This window comes from Pecten maximus, chromosome 7 (genome assembly GCF_902652985.1).
Source record: "Pecten maximus chromosome 7, xPecMax1.1, whole genome shotgun sequence".
Lineage (NCBI taxonomy): Eukaryota > Metazoa > Mollusca > Bivalvia > Pectinida > Pectinidae > Pecten > Pecten maximus.
Window position 1 is genome coordinate 36,057,787 of NC_047021.1, and position 21,487 is coordinate 36,079,273.

The 21,487-nt window shown below is 34.5% G+C and overlaps 1 protein-coding gene across 1 annotated transcript in view; it reads right to left on the reverse strand.

The window, feature by feature from the left end:
- LOC117330722 (metabotropic glutamate receptor 8-like) overlaps positions 1-21,487 on the reverse strand; it is a 121,464-nt gene that overhangs the window by 15,357 nt on the left and 84,620 nt on the right. The window contains 5 exon segments of the mRNA XM_033889174.1: positions 1,447-1,638; positions 3,004-3,132; positions 4,172-4,378; positions 4,381-4,458; positions 17,131-17,347. Coding sequence (XP_033745065.1) covers positions 1,447-1,638; positions 3,004-3,132; positions 4,172-4,378; positions 4,381-4,458; positions 17,131-17,347 — 823 coding nt within the window.

Here is a 21,487-nt window from a genome sequence, read left to right on the forward strand (position 1 = left end):
CATATACAAGTCCAGAACAGTATGGTACGTCTTATCCGGTATAACAAAATCTAACAAAGATTTAGAAATTTGATTTATCTAGAACAAAACTTAACCCTGTGGGTAATCTTCAAAGGATTCATAGCTAGTGTTGTTTTGCCATAAATGACTAATGATGGATTCTGGTCTTGTTACCATAAACATAATGATCAAAGCGGATCATTACCAGTCACGACAATGGTACACTACGACGGTATATTTAGTTGACAGCTAGGGTTTTCAAATAGAATAGCTGTTGTTGCCTATCCTCGCTTGATCTGCAATCAACATGTGACCGCACTTATCATCAGGCGTAACTTAGAATTATATAAAGTATCGTATGTTTTAATACGCGTTATTCCGCATTAAGACCATTGTGTAGCCGTGCTGATTACAGGATAAATGTATCGGTATACATGTACCACTAGTAGTATATGATCGAACGGTCTTCTGATTGGTTGGTATTTTGACTCGAACTACTTTTTTTCGTGTGCATTGTGCCACGCGATCTTTTGTTTACGTCATCATTAATCGCTTCGACGTGACTCCCCCTCCTGTCCAGATTGTGGCGTAATACATAGGCTGCTAATGAAACGAGATAAATCACAGTAAAGGAAACTTTTACATTCTTACCACCCGTTGCAAAATATTGCTGATTAATGTAGCGATTTGTCTGACAATGATTCCCTCGATGATTCTGATTTCGATCGGGGGTAAAAATAAAAACCGTCGGTGATGTAAGGAAAATCAAGATTCTTTTCAAAATAATGTCGACGTTTTTGGCGGGAAGCCGATTGCTCCGCGCACCATACATTCGCGCATATAGATTGGGATTGTTTATTTTATTGATTAAGAACTGAAAACATTTAAGTTCGAAAGACATCGAACTACCCTTGAGTTCCCATATACATTGTACTTGGTCCTGATTTAATCAATTTGAAAATGATAAATGATTTACCAAGATCATTTCTTTGAATTTTAATTAATGACTTTTAACATATTCATGATAATATCACAATGCCTTATTATATGTCTACAATCACCTGAGGTATTCACACTAGGTCAACATCCCGCCGATGCCGGCTTATATTATTGTGACAGAAACATGTTAACAGACTTGTGGTTGTTGGATAGTATATTCATTTTACTCTTGTTAGCTGTTTTTTAAGTAACAAAATGCACTCGCTTGTATCATGTGAAGACAAAACGAGTGAAATCAGTGCCATATCTAACAACCACTCGTTGTGTAACCTCTATTTTTTCCCCTTCTTTTATTTACCTTAATCCACTTTATTAAGACATTACTTATTTCTATTCCAGTCGTAGAGGCAGAATCTATTCTTGTTCCAATCAAACCTGTACTAGCCAGTTACATTTTCATCAAAGTGAGAAAGGCATTATTAAAGGAGGAAACACGACTTAGCTCACCTGGAAAAGTCACATTTCTGATGTATGCGAGAATTTCCTTTCCTGATAGGTTACAGTTTTTGTACTGCCCTTTGCATTTGTCTGCCAGTAAGTCGTGTAAAGCGTGGGCCAGAGCGTACACAGAGTCAATAACAAATTGCACTAGGCCTTCCTGCTCGTATCCGACACTCAGGCTTCTTAGGTTCTCCTTTCCTATAAAATTACAGATCGCCCAGTAGTTCATGTGTCAATACAAACATAATGATACTATTGGATATGAAATACAGGTGGCCATTTAAATCATGTTTACTATATTATTGCGTTCACCAAACAAGATTGTCTAAAGCTGCAAATGTTCACTTTGCTGAAAACAACAGTGTTATGTACATGTTTATCACATAACAGTGCAGAGTTACATGTACTCTTCCATGTAAGAATGCAGATGCCCTCGTACTTTATTTTGTAAAACAATTAATGTGAACGCTGTCTACAATCGTACACATAACTTGCAATTCGTGCAACAGTCACATTATGACCTTACGATATAGAGTATCGGTCACATTGCAAACTTATCTTTACACATATCTTTGAAATGTAAATAATTTCAGTATATCTTGCATGGCCTTGATCAATTGCAGCCTCATTTTTCATCATCTGAGCCAGGCTGTTCCTAAGTAAAACACAGAACAAATCTCCTCCATACAAATTAGCTTTCCATGTTCATCTATATTGTACTTGTAAAAAAAAGTGCATTACCTGCATTTTGTCAAATCGTGTTTTGTATACATACAAATGAATATGCAATCAGCCTCCTAGTGTATCAAACGAATGAAAAGCCCTTGAATAATGTTCTTATAATTTAGTTTAATGTATATAACTCAGTATGGTAAATGTCTTTCGCTTTTGCATATCGCTGGACACAAACATTATTAATTACACTTCATTCTCAGCGCTAGGAACACAATCGCAGTACCAACGCTAAAACCTTAAAATGAGATGTATTTGGTCAATTATGACATTACAATCGTAATTTGAATTAAAACACCACATAATCAGTGTATGCCGAGAAACAAATGTATTATGCTATTGATTCGTCATTCTGGGGTGCTTAGCCTGGTACTAATCAGCACGCTGCTATAATCTATAACCTCTGACACCGGAAGTAGTCGTAACTGCTATTGCGAAATACAAGAAGTATAGTGATACCATGTTTTATAAGCATTTGATATCATAATCAAAGTTTGTAGTTGACGAAGAAATAACTGAATTTGCTCTATGGTGTACTGTATACTCCAGTCTAATTTTATTAGGCTCTTGAATTGTTTGGAAAAACAATTTTCTGGTTTTTTTTTGCTGTAATTCCTTGTAGTAAAATTGTCTGCAGATTTGGCCTTGATTTTTGAACAGCCTGAATATTTGACTTGATTGCTAGTGCATTGTACCACAGGGAATTAATGAAAAACAATTTAATCAGAATATGATTATAGTATGTCTAGTCAGAATTTTTTTTCATTACGTAATTGTGAATTTTCCTCATATACGTTGTTGCTGTTAAATACTAAAATAAGGTATGCGTACCTGAACACCGTTTCCTCGCTTTTGAATTGCGACTGACGCTACAATTAAAAATCGTCTCCCAGTATTCTGCGAACCACGGATTCTTGGAGCTGTGTTCTGGTGAAAGGTTCAAGAAATATTCGTCGAACTCTGAAAAAAAATCAAGATATCAATGACTACATATGTATTATTGTTTACATGTGTATGCATACTCTTTTTATGAAATATGCTGCCGGTGTCAGGTTATAAATACACCAATTATCAAATTGTCCTTTCAAATTGTCAATTATCGTTAAATAATTCTGCGTTTTGACCTGTTTTATTAACTGTATATCAGAGTCTGTTTGCATTAATTTCCTAGAATATGTTTCAACAACTTTACTTGCTGATGTAAAGTTGTTTTTAATTCGTTCGATTCGTTTATTCTATGATCAAGATAATGTTTGTGTAAATAAGGTTTTATGGTTATCCTTTGCATCGGAAATTTAAATAAAAAAAGTGTTCCAGAAAAGGGCTGCAGAGAATTCTAGTAACCCAAGCGAAAAATTGAGATTCGAGGAGATGGTATGTAAAACTGTTCTTGAAATTAAACAACCGCACGGGCTATATAATCAATGACGTCATATCTTCACCAAAAAGTCAGAAAATGTGTGTTAACTGCAATGTTATACAAAATATACCACTTGTGTGATAGACTCACATGTAGGTTAAACTGATAATCAAACTTTAGCACGATATCTTTCCAGAGGAGTGAGCTACTGGGAACGTAAGTTGTAATGAGTTATAAGTCATACGATTGATAACGAATAATAACTAAAAAACACACAGGTATTTTAGATATTTGCCGCACAAATATTTTTTGTTATTTTCAAAAGGATTTCTATAATTAACAGAGAAGAAAGACCATCGGCAATCTGCGAAAAAAACTAGTTAATCTGTTCTGGGTTGTTCTAAAGCAACTAAACTTAATTCATATGTTATCGTTGATACATTATGTGAAAGGTATACAGATACGCATTAATTTATGTAAAACATCATCACATAAATCTGAAGTAGTATGAGAAATGCGAAGGAAATCAATGAGGTGATATCATATTTGAATAACATTATAATGAAACTATTTTTCTTGATAAACATGTAAAACATAGTTATTAATTAAATAAAAGCAACGAGGAAATCATATCGATACCTTTGATAACATGTCGCTTAGGTAGGATAGTAACAGCGTCAACTGCGGCAACTTCTTGTCCAAAAACCGGATGTACCTTGGCGCCCCAGCTATCACTAGCTAAAAACCACAAAGTTTCGGATCGGTTTGAGCGCATTAACGCCTGAAGGAGACGCTTGGAATTGTCTTCGTTGACGAACATTACTACGGCTTTGGCTCGGTCATTCCAATTAGTTTCATCACTGTGGTATCGAAGTCATCGTCTGTGGAATCACGGGAAATAGACAATCGCTGAGCGATACAAATATCTGAAAAGACAGAAAATCACAGTGAATAAGATGTTTTTCTTAGAGGAAAGGATATCTGGTTTCAGGGAATACCTTGAAGTTCAATTACCTGACGAACTTGTTATCTATAGAAGAACCCGAGAGACGAACCCTATAGATTTAAAGTGTAAGTCAAACCAAGTGACGGATATCGTCTGTACATCACTCGAAAGTGGGTACGATAATAACACTTAGAGGATGTTTCTAATGAAGGTTATCATATGACAATAAATCAATTTATTTAATCTTGGACTCTACTGAGAGTCATATCATGGCCACTTTTTTCATATGGGTGTCTGGAATACACATCTTCATTGAAACGTGTTTTTCTTAGTTATTGATCTGTTCAAATATCTATATATCTTAAGCAACGTTTTTTAATGATGATTAAAGAGTTTGGTATACTCAATACTTTGAATCAGTCATTTGCATTCATAGTTAGTTTAGTGTTGAATAGATATCAATATAGTCAACCTATATTCCATGCATAGGTTTATTAACCAAAATACAATGATACTGGTGTCTTTCATTAAAAGTAAGGCAACCGAGTATTTTATTTATTTGAATGACTTTATATCAATAAAATCACTAAAGCCGCGGGACAAATAATACTTTGTAAATTCAAGTTATGGTTATATTAAAATGACTGTTGTACCCTATTGTTTTGAAATGATGTAACAGAAATGGAGAGGAAGGAGATCAAAAAATATACCCTGGGTAAAAGAAGACACGTCATATCAAGTCATTGTCAATCTCTGCAGATATAGGTGAAGAAAGGAATAGTACGGAAAAGTGAAAGGGCTTAATCAGAGATAGAAGTAGATTTAGTCCTATCAATTTAACAGACTTTGAAATCAGCTGTGTGATAAATTTAATTCATCCTTTGCTCTTTTTCATTTAAATCTCCGGGTTTTTTTTTAAACAGCCGCTGTGAATAAAAAGCGACGTACAGTTGAGTGTAGACTAAAGGTTACACAAAGTGCACTCCGAGTGCACTCCGTTTGGACTTGGAGTGCACTCCGTTTGGACTCCAGGTAAACTTGGAGTGCACTCGGAGTGCACTCCAAGTTTACCTGGAGTCCTATCAGGCCCCAATCCTACCTGGGTCCACATGTATCACATGTACCTGTAACCAAGTACATATATATACATAATGTTTATAAATATATGTATACTCTTATACATTTTGACTCCTTAAACATGTAACAATAAGATATGTGTTACTGTTTTATCTTTGTATATATCATCTTATTATTTTGTTGGTTCATTTTTAGTTGGTTAACTAACAATATCTAATATAATAGATTTTTTCTATTAGTAAACTTTATATAAAATTAATAGATCTGGCACTTCGTTGAAAAATGCATGATAGCATTCCTTTGATTTGAAGAGTTTTAACAAGCCACGTAAATTAATAGAAATTGGTAATAAACAAAACATATTTGGCAAGCTGTTTGTGGTCTCTCAAAATGTAGAGTTTGATTGTGTACTGGAAATATCTTGTACTCGAAGTACTACTGTTTTTAATATTTCAAAAACTGCAGCTGGCCTTATGTCATTTTTTTTTTTAAGTTTGAACATTTAAATTTATGATTTTATAATTGGCTTGAACAACCATTGTACATTCATGACCTGTATCTGTTACATAAAATGTATGAGTGACACATATCATGATAAATATTGACTGAATGGGAATAGAAAACGATGTAGTTCCAATAGGTCAGTTTTACAGGTAAATAAATGGTACATAGGTTGCCGTGTCCAACTGCCCTGAGGCAAATTGTACCTCAGGCTCTATAATCTTATTTCCAAGGACGAGAACAATGTGTACTAATTACGGGTATAAGGCTATAGGTTGGTTTTGGGAAATGGTGAATTTACATTCATTATACCATTTGGAATTACACTGATTTTTTTTTTTTTTTTTTTACTTTAATCTCTTTCTTTACAATTAATTTTTTAAAGCAATGTCTTTATATTTTTGAATATAACAAGATAAGAACTGCATCATTTCTTAATTTGATTTGCATTAATTTTTTCTGAACTTATATCATTCAACATTGTACCTCTACATACCGGACACCTGCATAAACCGGCCAATACGTTTGGTCCCTATGACTAACGGTTTAGACAGGTTACAATGTAATAAGAAACAGCTTATTTTTACTTTCTAATTTCAGTATAGAATGACTTCAATTCAATAGAGTTGGTCTTCTTAAACCTGTTAACCAATTTGTTAATGGTTTTACAGCTTATCGTTACACTTCGACCTTAATTACACTGGTATTTCATTTATACATGTAATTTTGGTCTGATTAAGGCCTCTCAGATGGAGAGCTACAATCCTTTCCTTCAAGTCAGGAGATAATCTTACTGTTCTGTTAATTGGCCTGAGGTTATAACACACCCTGCATTGCAAAGCTTCATCATTTGAAGCCATGGCTAACAGTGACAAAATTGACATAGGTATTTCTGTGAACCCAGGACAGTACCTGTAGCTGGCTCCTAAAACTCACCTGGCACAGGTCTCAGGTGTGTCAGGCCAGAGTTAGTCATGCATGACCAATAATAATAGCAATTAAACAGATACTGTCATTCATTATGGGTAGTCCAGAACTACATACTTGTGTTTACATTATGTAAGAACATTAATTTAACCAGGTAATGCTCATAAATATGTACAGTTGTAAATGTATATTTTTCTAATGATACATTTAAATATAATATAACCTATATAAACTAAAATGATTATGTTTATTTTATAATTACTGGCCTGAACTGAGTACATATATGTAGAGAATGTCTTATTAAAAAAACACATAATTCATTAAATACTGTAAACTTTAAATATTTTGAATAATCAATAACATAATATAGACACATTATCTAAACTTCCGTTAAAGTCATGATATATGTACAGTAATAAATATTCTAATTAAATAATTTTCAATTCCTTAACAGAATGAAATACAATTCACTTACATCTTAATAAAATATGAAATAATAAGCAATTAATTTAACTTTCATAGAAACCTGATTATAGCATAAATTGTTTAACCGTCTTTTATGGATCTTAATAAATATAAATTTAACATGTAGGCATTATTACCATGTATTAACAATAAAATAAATATTCCGAGTAGATTAACAAATGTTAATAGTAATATTAAGAGAACAAAAGTAATTTGTAAAAATCTATTTATTTATATGTAAATTATATTAAAAGCATCAAAGTATTAATACATGTATATATGATATACACATGTAGTCTGATTATAGAACTGGGGTATAGGCATGGTGTCTTATAGGACTCCAGGTAGACTCGGAGTCCACTTGGAGTGCACTCCAAGTTTACCTGGAGTCCAAACGGAGTGCACTCCAAGTCCAAATGGAGTGCACTCGGAGTGCACTTGGGTGTAACCTTTAGTCTACACTCAACTGTAGCTCTTCTATGCTGGCATTGAGTACAATGAAAGCAGATTTTATCCAATCATAAACAAGACACCTCGGTCATCAATAAACAGACTTTGTCAAGACATGCACACATAAGTGAATTTACAGGATATGTCTTTTGTTTATATAACAATAGGAAAACGCTGATATAACATACATGTACTGGGTATCTGTGAAGAATTTCTTAGAAAAGAAATAGATAGTAATGATTGAACAATGGTTTTACGTTTTATAGGCTGTATGATAACCATACCCGTGACAAGGACAACACCATCCTCTTCCCTTGGTAAATAATTTCAATACAGTTACATGATTATGCAAGTACGTAACAACAGACTGGTCTACGGGAGACAGACGGATTCTTCCAATGGAACGTGCCATCATTTCCATAACCAGATATAACGTCTGCAATATCTAAATGATAGACATGAAATTGACAGCTGGAAGGAGTAATTGCCCCTTTTTCTTATTCGTCTATGATTAAACAAATAAGCATGGTATTTGACATTTCAAAAGACCGTTGCTTCATTATAGCATTGGTGGTATTTTTCGAAGATTGGTCTGTGTTCTGTACATTTCTGCTTGTTTAATGAGTATAATGGACACTGTTGGACATCATTGTTGAGGCAAAATCATCGTATTCCTATTGATTTTAGCAAATTGCATGTTCGTTGAGTTTTATTATCGAATTTTCTCAGTGTACTACTAGGGCAATCGACTTGATAATGTGCCATGCTATGTCCCTATATCTGTTTTGCGTTTAAAAATAGGTTTAGAGAGATGTGTAAATATCGATAAACTCCATTATACTAACATTTATGTCGAAATAAAGATTAAGGACAAAAGATGATATTGTAATTCATGATGCAAGCAACACAGGATATCAACGAGCAAAAGACATGTCAAATGTCATGTCTTGTAAGGATATATTCCACGAAACACTGATGCCGATCGTAAAACTGTTCTTCTTTTGTCGCAAATCTGCATCTCTAAAAACTTGTTTTAATTAATACATGATTATTAAAGTTTTCAAGGAATGTGATTGATTGATTCGTAATAGAAATAGGTATCCCTGAGGTATTTTGGCGAAAAAAAGGAAATGGAGTATGAAAAATGCGTATTGAAACCTTACATATCCCCCCCCCCCCCAGCCCCAAACCCCCCCCCCCCCCCCCCCCCCCCCCCCCCCCCCCCACACACACACACACACACACAATCTTTCTCTTAATTTGTAATTTGGATTTTCATACCATTTTCTCTCTCTTGATTTGTAATTTGGATTTTCATACCATTTTACAGCCACTGGAAATCAATGTAACGAAGCATGCACATATTGACATTTTGTCTGTGATGTTATGAACACAGTGTACAAGACAGATTCAATATCGCCTGTAACATCTGTCTATGTTGACATTATACAGCGACACCTCCAAGATGATAAAAAAGAACATCCTTCGGTCTACACACTAGGTAGACGTATTAGTGTTATGTGACTGGACGTAACAATCTGTTGAAGTAGCCAGTTACATAGCTATGCGTCAGATTTGCTATCCTGAAGGTTATTTGGCGGACATAATACTTTTACGCATGCATTTGATGATACACGAGGTTCCGACTCTGACCTCATATCGATAGTACTGTATATTACAAAGGTCACCAAAGCACAACGTAGAAACCTTTAAAAGACGTTTCATTTAGAGTGAACTACCCTTATGTCAGCTATCTACACAATTGTGCATTTTACATATGTTTCACACACCAAAACAGATGGCGCTAACGAGCTGAAAATGGAAAGATGACTACTAAAGTCCATGTTATTGTTTTATATCATAAAGCTTTTCTGATTGCTAGTGTTACAAGTTGCGGTCGGAACCAAATAGTCGTCACATAACACTTTACTTCCTTATCCTCACTTGCGTCTCTGTGGGGAAACATATTATGTGTTTGTTTATGGTATAGCCATGTTGTACCATACCTGAATCGATTCTAATATAATTGTTCAAGATTTGCTCCGGCTACGTGCACCCGCACAATACAGTTCTGACTTCCTATACCTTATGACCGACATAGCTGATATACCATAATACATTATGTGTTTACATGAACATGTGACTGAGACACCCACAACACTGACAAGATATGTGTCCTACATGAAGACGGGTCGAATACATGATGAAGCCTGATAACTTAGACATGTCGTCTAGCTGCGGATAAATACTAGGGAATTTAAACATTACTAAAGTTTCGATGTTCAGAATTTCAGAATTCCTCAAACACTTCTCCAGAAAGCAACATGGGGTGCTGAGGTTGTCAGCATAAATGCTCTTTATTATATTCTATCACAAAGGTCGGGTTTCAAAATGGTCTAAGAAGCAAATACAATAGTTTGTATGTGCTGTTTGTACCCTCCGTAGTCCTACATTTACAAATTGGCATTTAAATCCAAACATGTACGTACGCAATAATAATCCGACCTTTCTGTGCAAAAAATAAAAGTGTATGGTTTTGGGGGAAATGCTACAATATCAATTCTTCATTTATGGAGAAAACTAAATTTGATTTTACTGATACATGTAGCTGATAATATTAAGGTAGATATTATATATGCAAAGGAAACAAACCTGCACTTTTGCAAACATTAGGAATAAGAGATACAATTACATTGTATGATAGATCTTGAGTAAGAACATGTTCTTTTACATTAAGCAACATTTTCTGAAGGTCGAAAATACAACTTTCTATGGACACCCATTTTTATTTTGCGCTAAGAACATCTCCCCAAAAAGTATCAAATGAGTTGCCCAAAAATAGTAATTAAGAGTTCTGTGCAAATTAATTATAACTGCTTGACAATATTGCTGTGTAATTTTAAAAAGAAACTAACAAAAGGAAAACTCTGTTTTGCATTGAGATGTTATTAACCAATCGATATAATTAACTGAATTGAAATGTTAATATTATGTCTTTTATTAGTATACAGGGACTGACGCTTACATTAATAAGTAATAAGCACAGGAAATAAATGCATGCAAATAATGTGTACAGGTGAAGGCCGGGACCCGGTGATGTGCCGTCATTCGATTATTGATGACGTCAATACAAATTGTAACTTAGGTCAAAGTTCAAATTATTGACCAATTAAAAGACCGGAAGGTAATATTCCACTAGTTGAATATCCAACAGTCGGTACATTTATACAATGGCTTGAGAGTGGAATAACACAGATTATTGTGTTATAAATCTTATTCAACGTCTTGATTATAATTAACAGCGAAGGTCATTTGAAGGACGTGGCCTACACATGTCGCCATTACTTCTCTGCTTGCTACAGGTTATTTTATATGAGGAAAGTCAAATGTATGCATAAAGGTTCGGAGTGTAACAGGGTGGTCTGTTATGTCTACTTTCATTCAGCAAGTCATTTGGTAGACACACATCAAAGTCAAAAATCTATACTTTGCACAAATGGTAAAGTTTTGATCTTTGGGAAGGGCTAATGTAAGTGATAATACTCCATATATACTTAATAGTAGTTTTGAATAGAATTAATTTGAAAGACATTCAAATACCATTTGTTCAAATTTGACTTTTTTTCACAAAATGCTTTGTGAGTTAAACATTCCTTTATCGGTAAAACTAACAATCATTTTTATGTGGTTTCCAACAATCTTCGTTATCAGTTAAGTACTTTAGTTACGTAATTAGTTAATTAAGCAAGTGCAGCATTGATTAATTTGAGTTTAATGTATAGCCATGGGAGCCAATTTGGTAGAACAAAGCAATGTAACAGTGAGCGGTCTCTTAGGGCAAAACACTCTTAAGGCCTACCCCTATGGGAAATCAACATTGCTAGAAACCCTACATTTGTACCTTTCTTAGATACTCTTACGTTTAGTTGGTCTCAGCCATCTGACGATTTAGGAATCGAGCCAGTACCTAAAGACACACAAGGGTCATATTGCCGTCAAAAGCTTTAATACGCTTAGCCGACCGGGACTTGGTATTTCGCGAAATATATTAAAGACAAAAAGTGTAAGTTTTTAATTGACATTTATGGATGTTCATCCTATTCTTTTGACAGCAATATATGTTAGCTTAGTACATTGAGTCGTTACATGAATTGGTTTTGTCATTTCAAAAAGGTCTAACTGGTCCTTTGACACATATCGTTAGTACTTAGATAGATGACGCATGTGTTGCGGTATATGCCAGTGCCTCTATTACGTAACACACAAGATAAACTCCAGGAACCGAGGAGTCTATAGAGATTACACCGCCTGTACAGATTATGGAGAACTATATCGATTGGTTAATTAATATCACATGATACCAAATACAATTGTGCTTTCTCCCATATATCCATTCTGTAATTCTGCTGATGAAATCTAGAAATTCGTGTAGATTATTAGATTAATTCGAACCAAAAATATCTAAATAATTTTTCGCTGATAGAGGCAACAACATGTACGATCGATTAGACTGTGTACGAAGAATGAAGCTATGGAAGGAAGTATTTGATGTAATTTGAAGATACAACTATAAATATGGATGTCAGAGATCACCTTGATTGAAAAAAAGCCAAAAGACAAAAAACAAAAAACAAACTAAAATAAAACCGCTCTCCGTTTTGAGGACAACACGCAATACAAGAGAACCAATGGCAGGTTATTTATTTATTTGTATAGTCTTACCCCTGTCACTGTCACTGCCACAGTAACCTGGAATCCTAATAGCATTTTACTATTGTCTATGTTATTCGCGCTATATCTGCGTAAGGAAAAAGTAACGTTTTTATTAAGAGCTCCGCGTGCGAACATTATTCCAATTAATCTAGAGCAAAATATATTACGTTCCTTCGAACTACCATATACAGATGAAACAAGCATGTGACATGAAAGTGAATATTTAATAGTTCCTTGTAATTAACTCGCAATAATGATTGTATTTATGTAGCAGATAATTGTTACATGTTGAAATAATTTCCTGTACAGTTTGCTTGCGACTGTTGTTGTAGATAATGACTCCCTGATGACAATCAGAACATATTCATATTTCTTTCAATCACAGCTTCTACTTTGATCAACATATAATATTAATGAAATTTATCGATATAAATCAAATATAGATATTTACTTACAGTAATCATTCGGAGTGTTTATTACTAATAACTGTATGTTTTCTCTTAGCTATTTCTTTGATCACTAGAATGGTAATAACAACCGTTGCGCCATACATGAATGACATTTTAGACAATCTACCAACATGGAATTGGATCTTAACACTATGCACTGGCTACAATGGTTCACTTACAGGGCTAGTCGACACCAGTAATGTAGGCCTATTGGGTTCGCCATCCGACAACTCTCGTTAGTACTAATTTCTAACATATTGTTTAGGTGCTGGAGACGATCGATAACGCCGTTGGTAAAGCATTGTTATCTAAGAACAGATTCGTATGTTGCTGGTCGGCATTTTTTCCTGGAAAGCTAACAATGCAACTTATTTCTTAATTAACCATATAAATTAATCGTATATCGGGCAAAGTAATCTTAATGAAGCACGTTGGGGACTATCTTCTAAAAGGTTAGGAGATTCAACTACCAATATTGCAAATGTTGACATTTTACACATCAGCAGAAATGTCTGTACACGGAAGAGATGGATAATGATTTCTTGTCAATATTTGTAGGGATTGTGAGTCGTTTGACACTTTTGTAAATACAACGATAAGGAATGAAGCATCCTACAAATTGTACCATTTTGCTAAATGTTAATTTGTTGAATTTTATTTCCGCAGATAGAAAAGGCGCTCATATTCTAGCAATATCCCATCTCACAGAGATATTTGCAACACAACAAAACAATAACATTTCGCTTATGGCAAACCCGTGTATGTATCCCCATTCTCCCTAGGCCTATATCTGCCATCAGCAGACGTGTCACTAGCCCATTTACCCCGGTAGATGGCGATGATTACATCTCAAGAAGACATAGTTTTGTTAACGAGTTATCAGATTGTACAACTACCATTATGACGTCACTGCCAATGGCTTCCACAACGTGAAAGCGAGATAATCGGGTGTACTATTGCTCGTTACTGGACAATACAAGAAGTAAACACTATCTAGAGACAGGCAACAGGCATTTTGACTGAGCCAAGCAGTCATATCTTGATTGTTCCAGAAATACTCTCATCGTGTGAGCAATCATTGTACCTTGTCTAAATAGTCAATCTGAATGTCCATATTTTTTATCCACCAGTTGAGTTGCACAATTGTCCTTTCTACCTTATAGTCTTGCTTTGTCTATTGTGCGGGGCATGTACTTATCCATTGCTTGATATTTGAATAATGCTTTGAATATGCTGTACTTTTTGCCCAACTATTTAATCATTCGTTAATTAAATGTTAAGCATGTCCTGCACTACCCTTGTCTACTGTGATGACATAATCTTATATTTTTCTTAATATTTGAGTAATGTATTAAACCTACGGGCGTGTTTGCATAACTGTATGTTGTTTCTTAGCAGGCATGTTCATTTGGCATCAAATATTCGTTGTCTGACCGTTAAAATGCTTCCTTCATCTTAAGTTCAAAGATTTGTGTTTTTATGTCGGATATGAAAACGGAAACATTTTATGATCACGTCTTCGCTAACTCATTATAGGACGAAAACCTTACCTGTATTCCAGCAGATTGAATCAGGGACGCTCTCACTTTCGAGACATATTTAACAAAAAATGTGATTGCTCTTTAAATGGAGAATTAAAACACAAGAAAAAATTCCCTAGTTTTAGATTAAACATCTCAGAACGTATTCTAAGAGAAATGTTATCAATAACACACCCCCCCCCCCCCCCCCCTTTTTCTAAAAAAGTATTGGTTTTGTTCGTTGGCTGTGTAATTTTGTATAACTTTTTTTAAACAAGTAACTATACATGATAGTTTAACAGTATTGACATTGTGACGTATAATTCTTGTTAATTGTACCGCAAGTCATTTAAAAGTTAAAATTGACTCAGACATTCGTTGTACAGACGCTAATCCTAGAAGTCACTAATCAATTTGGAAACAGGTAAGAGTGTCGTAAGAGGAGACAATTTGGCGCTCTGCCTCACCTGATAAGTTGTTATTTAGAAATAGATAAATATGGTTATCTGGTGTAGATTAATCAGAAAATCAGTTTATCTTTTACTAAGGATTAACATTTATGGAAAATATGTTTGTCAGTTTTTCGAGTTTCCAATTCCGAATTACGCAATGAACATCGAAATAAGTTGATCATGGTTATAACCCTAAGCAATTATATTTTGTGATAGATGTTGTTTCGTTGGCATTTTATCTACAGTAACTGTCAGGCGGTGGAGATCAAAAGTACTTTTCCTCATTGTATCTGCTGACACGTAACATTGGAACAGTACACGTATTTAATAGACCCACGAGATAAGCAATTAAAGGTTACACTCAATGATTGTATAAACAGCTGCTATCGATTGATTTACGTGAGTCTATAGGAAATTATTCTCTCCTTTGGCGTGCGAGTTAAAGTCTCATATCTCATAAACCTAACGTGAGGACACGTTTTGGCTGTGTAGGTTATTTGTTTTTCAAATAAGGTACAAAATTGTTTTGACCCGATGAAATCAAAAGTCATTATTTTAGCAAATTAGCTATAAAAAAGCCTGTGTATATAAGAAAGCTTCGATATGATCGCATTTAAGATTTATTGTTATACCATACTTTTGTTTCCGGTGCATGAGTGAATATTGCGATTATTACACCTACTTTTCTTCTCAAACTGTAAAACCATTTTTGTAAAAAAATATAATGTAGTTTATGCACTTGTTTTATGTATCACCTAGGACATTTTTATTTTTTATTGCAATGATGCTCATTATATCTTTTTATTTTACTTGTTTGCCTCATAAAACTATGGCATTTGAGGGGCCGCGGTGGCCGAGTGGTTAATGTGTCCGACACTTTATCATTAGCCCTCCATCTCTGGGTTGCGAGTTCGAAACCTACGTGTGGCAGTTGCTAGGTACTGACTGTAGGCCGGTGGTTTTTTTCTCCGGGAACTCCGGCTTTCCTCCACCTCTAAAACCTGACACGTCCTTAAATGACCCTGGCTGTTAATAGGATGTTAAACAAAACAAACCAAACAACCCAAACATATACCTATGGCATAGGTATGCTAATAAAACTGTGAATGTTGTACATATGTATCGCTGGCTTTCCAAATTGCCGCTTAACTGAGGGAATTGTATATTGAAAAATGTTAAATTTCTCAAAAAGAAAAGAATGGTTGTAATGAAAAGTATAAATACTACATCTATTTTAAAAGGTTTTTATCCGTCTGATAATAAACCCCGCGGAATTGTATTTCCGTGACATAGTTTTAATGAAGAAAGCAAACGTTTATAAGGAGCCAATAGGTCGATATATAGTAATTGATATGAAATAAGCTGGTGTCTGGATTGTTTCACATTCCTGTCAATTTGATTCGACTAAACGTGCCACTGTCGTGAAATGCACGTGAGTACGTGGCAAAAGTTTACATCTGTTTCTCAACACTTCCCGTGGTCGCGATAATCGATATTTTGTGGTATATTTTTTATGATTTTCCGGCATGGAAGCTACAGGAAATTTATGCAATCTGATTTCTCCAAGGAATTCAGGGTCACCGACAAAATACAGTATCAGTCACGAAACTTCCATAGGCAGGGAACTCCCACGAGCATTACACTCATGAGAAAATGTACGTTTACATACTAACACAGGTTTAGCACGCGAACACACAATTAAGTTTATCACCATTTGTTATTTCCGATTGATAGAACGTAATACATAAACATGTCAACTGCACGTGCAAATAACGCATGTGACGAGCTTCCTGATTTCACCACGTGGAACAATGCATGCGATTGCCAGTTTCTGTTAGGGAAACTCCAGAAAATATTTGCACTGTTTTTTATTTGGATAGTTTTCAATAAAGTTTTGTTGCATTTTTATTGTCATTGAGTTTTTTTTCTGTTTCTTCAGAATGAAAGGTTACGTAGTTAATGACACTTTCGTTAGACGAGGATTCATCATTCATTTTAAATCAGTTGACCAAAAATGCACTATTTCTTGTTTGCAATGGATATTACATCTACAAAATACAACTAACAAGGCGTCATCAACAACATTGACATTACGTACCGTGATGTTTAGAGATCTCGGCGAAGGCCCCGATGCCTTTCGCACCATAATTGCCCTCGTCAGCCAGCGTACTGACATAAGTCCAGCCGAAAGACTTGGCGATATCCACCATTGCCTGAGCCTGGAATGAGTCTGGTGGTACAACTCTCGAAAAATACTCGAACCTTGATTTGTCGCTCAGATCAACACTCGTAGAAGCATAGCTGATCTGTGGAATCTACAACACATAATAGTATACACTGATTATAGATAACAGTCAAACGGTTCTTAGGTACGTTAAGGATAATCTCTATAATTAATAAAGAATTTCACTCTAGGACAATTCCAAAATGAGATGATTTTTTAAGGACAAAATTTAAAAACAATCGATTTGAAAATTACGAACGTTGATTATTTTCTAATGAGAAAATGTGGAAATTCAAAGAAAAAACTATATGCTAGGTGGTTAATGATAACACATACCAATATGGTTTCTAATAAAGCAATACAATAATAGGGCATAGTTTTGGTGTTTGGAGTTAGATAGGTGGGCCATTGATATCGTTGATTAACTACAACACTAACGATTCAGTATATACACACATCTGAAAACAATGCCGACATCCCCGATTTTCAAAAGTTTTTTTTAAATTATTATTAATGCTGGACTTTCAGTGTTGTGATGTCTTGTATTTCTCAAAATTCAGAAACGCACCACAGTGAGTGTGTCGATGTTGGCAAATGGTAATTTTGTATCTAGAATAGCTCTTAAAATAATGTTTAGCGCAATAACGCATGGAGTTTCTTTTTTTGTGGTGGTTAGGTCACTAAATGCTTACAAGTTTAGAAAGCTCTTAAGGCCACTTGATACCGGACATGTATGGCTGCCATTTTTTTTTATATGTTTTTAACCAAGAATACATGTGCTCCTACACTGGCAGCATCACTATGAATTGTAGTATACAGTCACATAGCTACATAACGACATATAGGCATATGCAACATGGAATGTAAATATAGTCATTTAGAAATTGCTAGGTTGAGGTCGAAAGTTGAAAAGGAAAAGGACTATCAACACAAAGTCAGTGGAAATAAGAAGGATCACGAATACCAAAAATTGCTTTAATTTATCAATATATCCTCAAAGTGCGACACAGCGAAAACCAACGACACTACATTAACTATCAAAAAATGTGCCTAATTCAAACGCATTTTGTAAAAAAGGGAAACCTCTGAATCCGATACAGGTCGGGGATGTCTTACTGAACGTTTCTGCTAAGATATCGTTCTGAAACCAACATAAAGGCATTCTGTTACCAACGGCATGTTGATTGACACACCTTTGGAGAACCTGTTGCAGAACATGTGAGAGGTCTCCATTTTTGAAACAATGAAGAAACGAGAACATCTACGGTCCTTATTGCAACACTTGGGTCTTAAATATATCGCATGTTTTTCTGTATATACTTTCCTGCTATTCTGTGTTTTTTTAATTTAATATTTTATCTGGTTCTAGGAGGACGTTAACCCCTATTAATGATATTGATAATTTGACTAGACAATGCAAGCTCTCCAGTTATCTAATCCAGTAGAGCACTCTTTTACAGTAACACGTAGCTGTAAAAAGGGTATCTTTTGAAAATGAAGTCGAATTACGTTAATAATGTTCATCAAACTCTTATCTCAAATTAGTTATGGAAGATGTTTGGTCTGTTTTGTATGCAACTGATTTTTCCGATAAGTTGAATATTATATGTCCGTGCCTACGTCATACTAGATGTTTTAAATCCGTTCAAAAAGACCGTGTACAATTCAACTACACTTGAAAACCTACGTAATATCTCACTTTTATCTCTCATCCGTCTTTCAGGGTAATAGGGGTTCCATCTTATATGAAATCTGTGCTTTGACAAACATCCCCCAGACATCGTATGAAGCCTTGTTTTACGAAAGTCAAAAAAATTTCCTAATGTAAATCGATGGTATGGCTGATATAAATCTCAAGCCTGGAGCAGCGTATTACTTCTCCAGGCTCGAAATTTAAATCAGCCAATACCATCATTGTTTTCCTTTTAAAAAAATCATGAGCAGTTCCGTAATTCTAGAATAGCATTGTTAAAGATTCTTCTACGAGGAAGCCATCCTTGAGTACAATGGTTGACAATAAATTACTCTCTTTTTTCTTCATTCCAATTTTGAGAATCATACTGTTATATGTATCCAATCGTGATACAATTTTCCAAATGAACACCATCATTGGATTTGTTAATTTATTAATCAACTTTCACATTTTTATTGTTAATTAAAGCAAGGACGCGATTGATCATTCTCAATCAAGGACAAACAATGCACATGATATTACCAAAAACTGATTTTAAATGTCATTCTAAATTGGAAATGAAAATTGCCATATGAACCTCCAAGCAAATTTAAAAGAATTTTCCATAGTGTGACATTGTGTTTGTATATCCGTTTGTGATATTTTATAGTTTATAGATATTTGTCTGGAGGTTTGATAATATAATACTTCCGTTCAGTGTTATATCGCAAAGTATAGGCATTGTGAAAATATTTAGTCTCTTTTAAAATAAAGAGAAAGACGCATACACAGAAAAAATACCTGAACTGGAAAATATTTCAAACATTACATGTGATGCGCAGAAACTGCGGACGTCAACACCTAACTAAGATCAAAGTGATTTTAGAAAATACTAGAATCTCGCGTGTGTATAGCGTTAGTGTGACTCAATATGAAGATGAATTAATATGGCGAAGATAAACCCAGATGAGTAATTATCAAACTTTACAAAATATGATTCGGCACTAAATTTAGAAATGGGTATTCCGCGTTTAAGAAGAACTAGAGGTTACCACTAGGAAAGATAAATTTAAAATTGTATATTCTACACTGATATTGAAATTACCACCAAAAAGGGAAATTTAAACAGTGTGATATAAAAAAAAAGTCAACAGTTTTGTATTAGGGATGGTAGCGGAAGTATCTTGTCTTATTCTAATCTGAATAAATGTTAATTTTGTGAATTTAGGTTTAAAGTGTATTAAGCTTCGCTGCTTGTAGAAGATTTGCAGTGATTGTATATCTCGCAGTGGATTACGGTTTGAATTGGTAATATTATGTTTAAGGCCGAAGGTGCATAGTTGTAATATTAATCAGTTATCTGCCTGTAACAACGCTTAAATTCTGTATTGAAATAGGTTTTTAAAAAATAAAGTAAAAATAAAGTCATAAATCAACATTAAATATATAAATAGATATATCCAACAATAATTTTAAAACTGTTCAATTGATATATTTCCCAAACCGATATCCATTAAAATGATGTGAAACAAAACGTAGTGATATGCTAGTGGCTGAGTTACATATAGCTTCTACTGCCTGCGGTGTGTTAATGCCGTTTCATCAGACATGTGATGGATAGAAACGTTGACAGTGGATGCACTGGAGAAAAAGTAAAATAGATGACGTAATGAAAGACGATATTTCATTGCATTGTTCGTATAACCTCATAATGAATTACGTCATTGCACAAACCGGGTTCTAACAAAGGGCTGTCACAAGCACTAACAGATTACGCTGGAGAAATATCGTTAACATATTTACCTGAGTGTTACATGTTTTCCTTTGTTTTGCATTGAGAAGAATTTCAACAAAAATCTAATTATGACACCATTAATGCTTTATGTGTCAGATTGAATTCCATGCCTGTAAATTTGTTTCATTGCGGAGATAATCACAGGAATCCAGGAAATGACTAACTATAAAATCAAATAGAATGCACTTAAATGTAACAGAGCAGAGCAAACTTTAATTCGAGGAAAATGTCCTCAACACACAAGTGAAAACATATTAATGTAAAATTACCGACAAACAGAGGGAAAAGGGATGGTATGATTCGTGTATTACGCATATGGAATTAAATCTGCAGGAAATGTATATTTTCAAATATAACAAAACATTATAATTTTCAAATCATGATGGTAAACATTTATGCTTTATTTTAGAAATATAAATGATAGCTGTTGTTACCATTCGGCGACCTAACTCATTCTTCAAATGATAACCATAAAGGTTATAAAGGTAATGAGCCTAGTTTCTTTAGGATTTGCTGTATAGTCGGCGTTTAAGTGTTTGGAAGTGACAGATACTGAAAACAGCAACGAAAAGAGATAAATGATTACTGCGGTAAAGCTTTGTTAGTTATCTTCCACACACGGGAAAGTTTTGTTATCGTGATATTTCCTAACACCGCAAAAGAAACATACTGACATTCTCTAAGGAAATAGTACCCAGCTATTATAACTTTTTTCGCAAAAGTACCTTGTCAGAAATATAGCAAAACTCAACTTCAACATTCCT